At 65.4% G+C, this 3,896-nt stretch overlaps 1 protein-coding gene across 2 annotated transcripts in view; it reads left to right on the top strand.

Moving 5' to 3' along the window:
- The first annotated feature begins 233 nt into the window (after positions 1 to 233).
- TEF (TEF, PAR bZIP transcription factor) overlaps positions 234 to 3,896 on the top strand; it is a 15,808-nt gene continuing 12,145 nt past the window's right edge. The window contains exon 1 of one of the 2 annotated variants that reach the window (XM_026038266.1): positions 234 to 442. In XM_026038266.1, coding sequence (XP_025894051.1) covers positions 340 to 442 — 103 coding nt within the window. In that variant the 5' untranslated portion in view covers positions 234 to 339. The remainder of the gene's footprint in view (positions 443 to 3,896) is intronic. The other variant, XM_026038267.1, reaches the window with a different exon arrangement.

A 3,896-nucleotide genomic window follows, 5' to 3' on the forward strand; every position in this document is an offset into this window, starting at 1 on the left:
TGGGAAGGAAAAGGGTGCTGCCTTCGCAAAGTTAGATAACTGGCCCACTTCTTCGCAGCCGGATTGGCTGCGAGGGGCCCTGTAAAGCCGCGCTGGCCGGCGGCCCGGCCCAGCCCTGCGAGGCTCCGAGCGATTCCCACAATTGGCCGCTTCAGAGCGGCAGCGGCGGAGGCGAGGAGAGCCGGGCGAGCTGCGTCCCCACCAGGCTGCTCCCCTCGCCGCTCCGCAAGCGCGCTCCGGGCGCCTCCGCGCCGCGCGGGAAAGCTCCCGGGAAAGCTCCCGGCGCGGCCGGGCACCGCGCCCTCCCTCAGCGCTCCTGGTGCCGTCCCGGCACGGGCCATGTCCAGCTGCAACAGCCCCGGGGGCCCCGCCGCCCTGGACTTTCCCGAAGTCCTCAAGTCCCTGCTGGAGTATTCCTTGCCCTGGACCAACAAAATGACAGGTAGGACTGAGGCAATTCACTTATTTTTCTCCCCTTCCTTAACTTGCGAGGMGGGCAAGGGGCCCTTTGCAGGCTGCCTTGCTCCCCGGGCACCAGCGCGACGGGAGCGCTGGCACGAAGCRTCTTGTGCTGCTAGCAAGGGAAACGGTGGCCGTGGATTGATTACAGAACCGGTCAAGAGTGCTGAGCTCCTGATCCGCTTAATCTCCGCGCTCAGCTACTTCCTGGAAACCCTCGGAGCTTTGTGCACAGAGGTCTGGGCACGCATCTGCGCGCTTGCGTGGCGGCGGCTTCCCCACGATGCCCAGCCAGCCTGTCCCCTGGTAGAGAGCTTGGGCACTGCCACCCCCTACACGTGCACTGCCAAGGGCCCACRTGGGCACGGTCACTCTGCGCACGCTTGGAGTTTGATGCTCCCGCTGTTTACTGGGAAAGCCGGAGCAGGGAACAAAACCAACGCCGTGGAGTTTCTTTTGCAAGAGCACCTCTGTCTTCCAAAGTTTCCTGCTCTCAGAGCAGTGCTGTGCAAGCAGCTGGAARGCACCTCGGAGGTTGTTTGGTCTGGACTTCTGCCTGGGCACATCTCCCTCGCTGGGTGTTGTGGGGTCTGGATGCCGCCCGTGCCCCGTGCTCTGGGTGTCCCTGCTGGAGCAGGGGGTTGGACTGGATGATCTCTAGAGGTCCCTTCCAACCTTAACGATTCTGTGGTTCTGTGTGCCCGAGGGCCCCCATATCCCACCGCAGTCTCGCTGGTTTGGGGTGGGTGCCGCGTGCCCCTCGCAGGCTGCTTTAGCCCGCGGCGTTTCGACACGTGCCGCAGAGCTCCCGCCCGTGGCAGCCGAGGCGCCCGCGCTCGCGGTGACGGGGGCATCACCCACAGGACACGCCAGCTCTGCCCTGGCAAAACCGCCCCGCAGCTGGCAGCGGGGACGCTCGCGGGGAAGAGGGGGCCCTGCTCATACCCAGGGTTCGCAGCAGGGAAGGAGGCTGCTGTGACGGGAAGTGTTGATGCCGGGGAAAGTGGCTGCCTAGGCGCAGTAAAACAGAGCGAGCCCATGGCATCTGCCTGGCTCCATGTGGGTTACTACGGGTTATTAAGCCCTGGGTAGCTCCCCATAGCCCCAAATGGGCTCATTCTGTCACACTGCCGTGGCCCGTGTGTTGGCTCCCTTCCTTGCTGAGGCTTTCGGCTGTTTGCGTGTCGTGCGGTACGAGGTGCGGGATGAAGCTGGGTGTCCCGAGCAGGGCACGCTTTCGGAGCTCACGGATGCCCAGTGGGAAGCTGGGCTGCCTGGGGGASGCAGGAAGGAGCAGGGGAGGCTGGCGTGGCGCAGAGCCTCGCTGCGTCCAAGCGCAGGCTGGCTCGCCTCTCCCGCACCCCTGCTCTCCAGAGCCTGCTGGATTGAGTTAATCCAAGGGAGGAGCACGGGAAAGATGTATCTGTTGGCAGCAAGTATGGAGCGGCAGGAAGAGGACGATGTCAAGGAAATCGATGGTTTGCAGAGGGACTAATCTAGTCCTAACTGAGCACGGCTTTTTGGCAGCTTTCCCGCCCAGTGTCAGGACCCTGGCCTCACCTCCCGTAACCCTCCAGAGCCGGCTTTACTGTGCAGCCTCCCTCCCAGCGCTCCCGAGGCAGCCCCCTTCCCACGGAGCTCAGATCCTCCTTTCTAGGACTCCACTCCTGCATTAGCCGTCAGGGTTTGCTGGGTCTCCATCTGACACATATTATTCTAGCCAAAAAAAGCCTCCCAGTGAGAGCAGCCCTGTGTCCTAGGCCCACCCTCAGGCCTAGGCCTGAGCTGCTTTCTGCTTGGCTCCCCACTGCCGCGGAGCTGGGCTGTTCGGCATCATCTGGCCCTGACAAAATTCGAGCCGCGACTGCCAGGGTCGCTGCATTCCTCTCCTCACATCTCATTGTCTTCCTCTCCTCCTCGCCCTCAGAACAAAATAATAAAAAAAAAAAAAAAAAAAAGGAGAAATCTTAATCAAAGTCCAACCCAGCCGAGAAGGTGCAGCTGATGCTGCAGTGCCTCCTTTGGGCTGGCACTGCCTTGAGTACTTAATCCCTGGGGGCCCCACGGCCAAGCTCTGGGCAGAGGCTCCCTGCGTGCAGTGCCGGCAGGCAGCGCTCCCGCCTGGGCAGGGTGCTGCGAGCCGAACCCCAGGAATGCTCCCAGGGAACTGCTGCCCGGGAGCAAAGCAACCAGGAATGCTCCCCGGGAACTGCCGCCCGGGAGCCGAGCAACCAGCGAAACCCTCGGCAGGGATCACCGCGCCGCCGCAAAGCCAGCCCTGGCCTTCAGCACCCTGAGAGGAAACGTGCGGGAGAAAGGGGAGGGAAAAGCCCTGGAGGTGGAAAAGCCCTGTTGGGAGGTATTACATACAAGCCCCTGGAGGGTTGYAATACCCTCCTCTCCTTGAAGGAGCTGGGCACAGAAGGAGAGTCCCTGTCACCGCCGGGGCCCTCCAGCCTCGGCWACAATGGAACAAAGCGGCCGCGGAGCCACAACTGAATGGGAAGCCTGGAGCCAGCCCCGCTGGGGAGAACCCCCCTCTGCCGCTTCCTAGAAGCTGCTGCCTCTCGGAGGCTGCTCTGCCATCAGGGAGCAGCCGCTTGCCAAGCTCCGTGTGCTGCCAGTGCCCTGTGTGGTCTGGCATGGGAGCCTCCCGGCGCCACGGGGCACCTCTGTTCCACATATGCGCCTCCTCCTGCTGCCGCCCTGCGCGAGGCCGGGCGCGCACGGCTCGCCTGGCTCACCGGATCCAACCCCGCGCAAGCACGCGTCGCGCTTCCAACTCCTTGTGCCTCATCCCRTTCTAACCGCGGGCCCGTTGGCGGCACCGTGGCCGGCAGGGCAGCACGGTGCCTCTGGAGCACGTGGCGGCGCCTCCTGCCCCAGGCCGCGCGGGCAGGGCGCGCAGGTGGCTGCTGGCCAGCGCCTTCCCCGCCGGCCCTCGAGGGAGAGGTGGCGCCTGGGAGAGGGCCGTGCTGCGCCGCAACGGAACGCAGCGCAAGGCGCCTGCTCCGCACGCGCTCCTCTTGGCGGGCTGCGGGAGGAGGAACTCCGTCCCGCGTCACGACAGGGCGCCGGTGCTTATCCGCACGCCCGGAGCGCTGCGGAGCGGGATAACCCCGGGGACAGCCGCGCTCCCCAGCACTGCGGGCATGCGGGGGCTCCGGCCCGGGCCCCGTCACGGCTGCAGTGGCCATGGGGAAGCAGGCGCCTCTCCCCGCCCGCTACGGTTGTATGTGGGGCACGGGGCTGCCGCGGAGGCAGGGCCCGGCGACCTTAAATCCAGGTCATGAGGGAAAGGCGATCGCCGCATCCAAACACGGGCACCGTAAAAGCGGCGGGAGCAGCGGCCGCCGCCGCCTCGGCGCAAACGGCCGCCAACGGCCGCGGCGGTTGCGCAACCGCCCCTAACGGCCGCGGCGGGGCGCGGGGCGGCC

This window comes from Nothoprocta perdicaria, unplaced genomic scaffold (assembly GCF_003342845.1).
Source record: "Nothoprocta perdicaria isolate Ctin4 unplaced genomic scaffold, notPer1 scaffold_206, whole genome shotgun sequence".
Classification (NCBI taxonomy): Eukaryota; Metazoa; Chordata; class Aves; order Tinamiformes; family Tinamidae; genus Nothoprocta; species Nothoprocta perdicaria.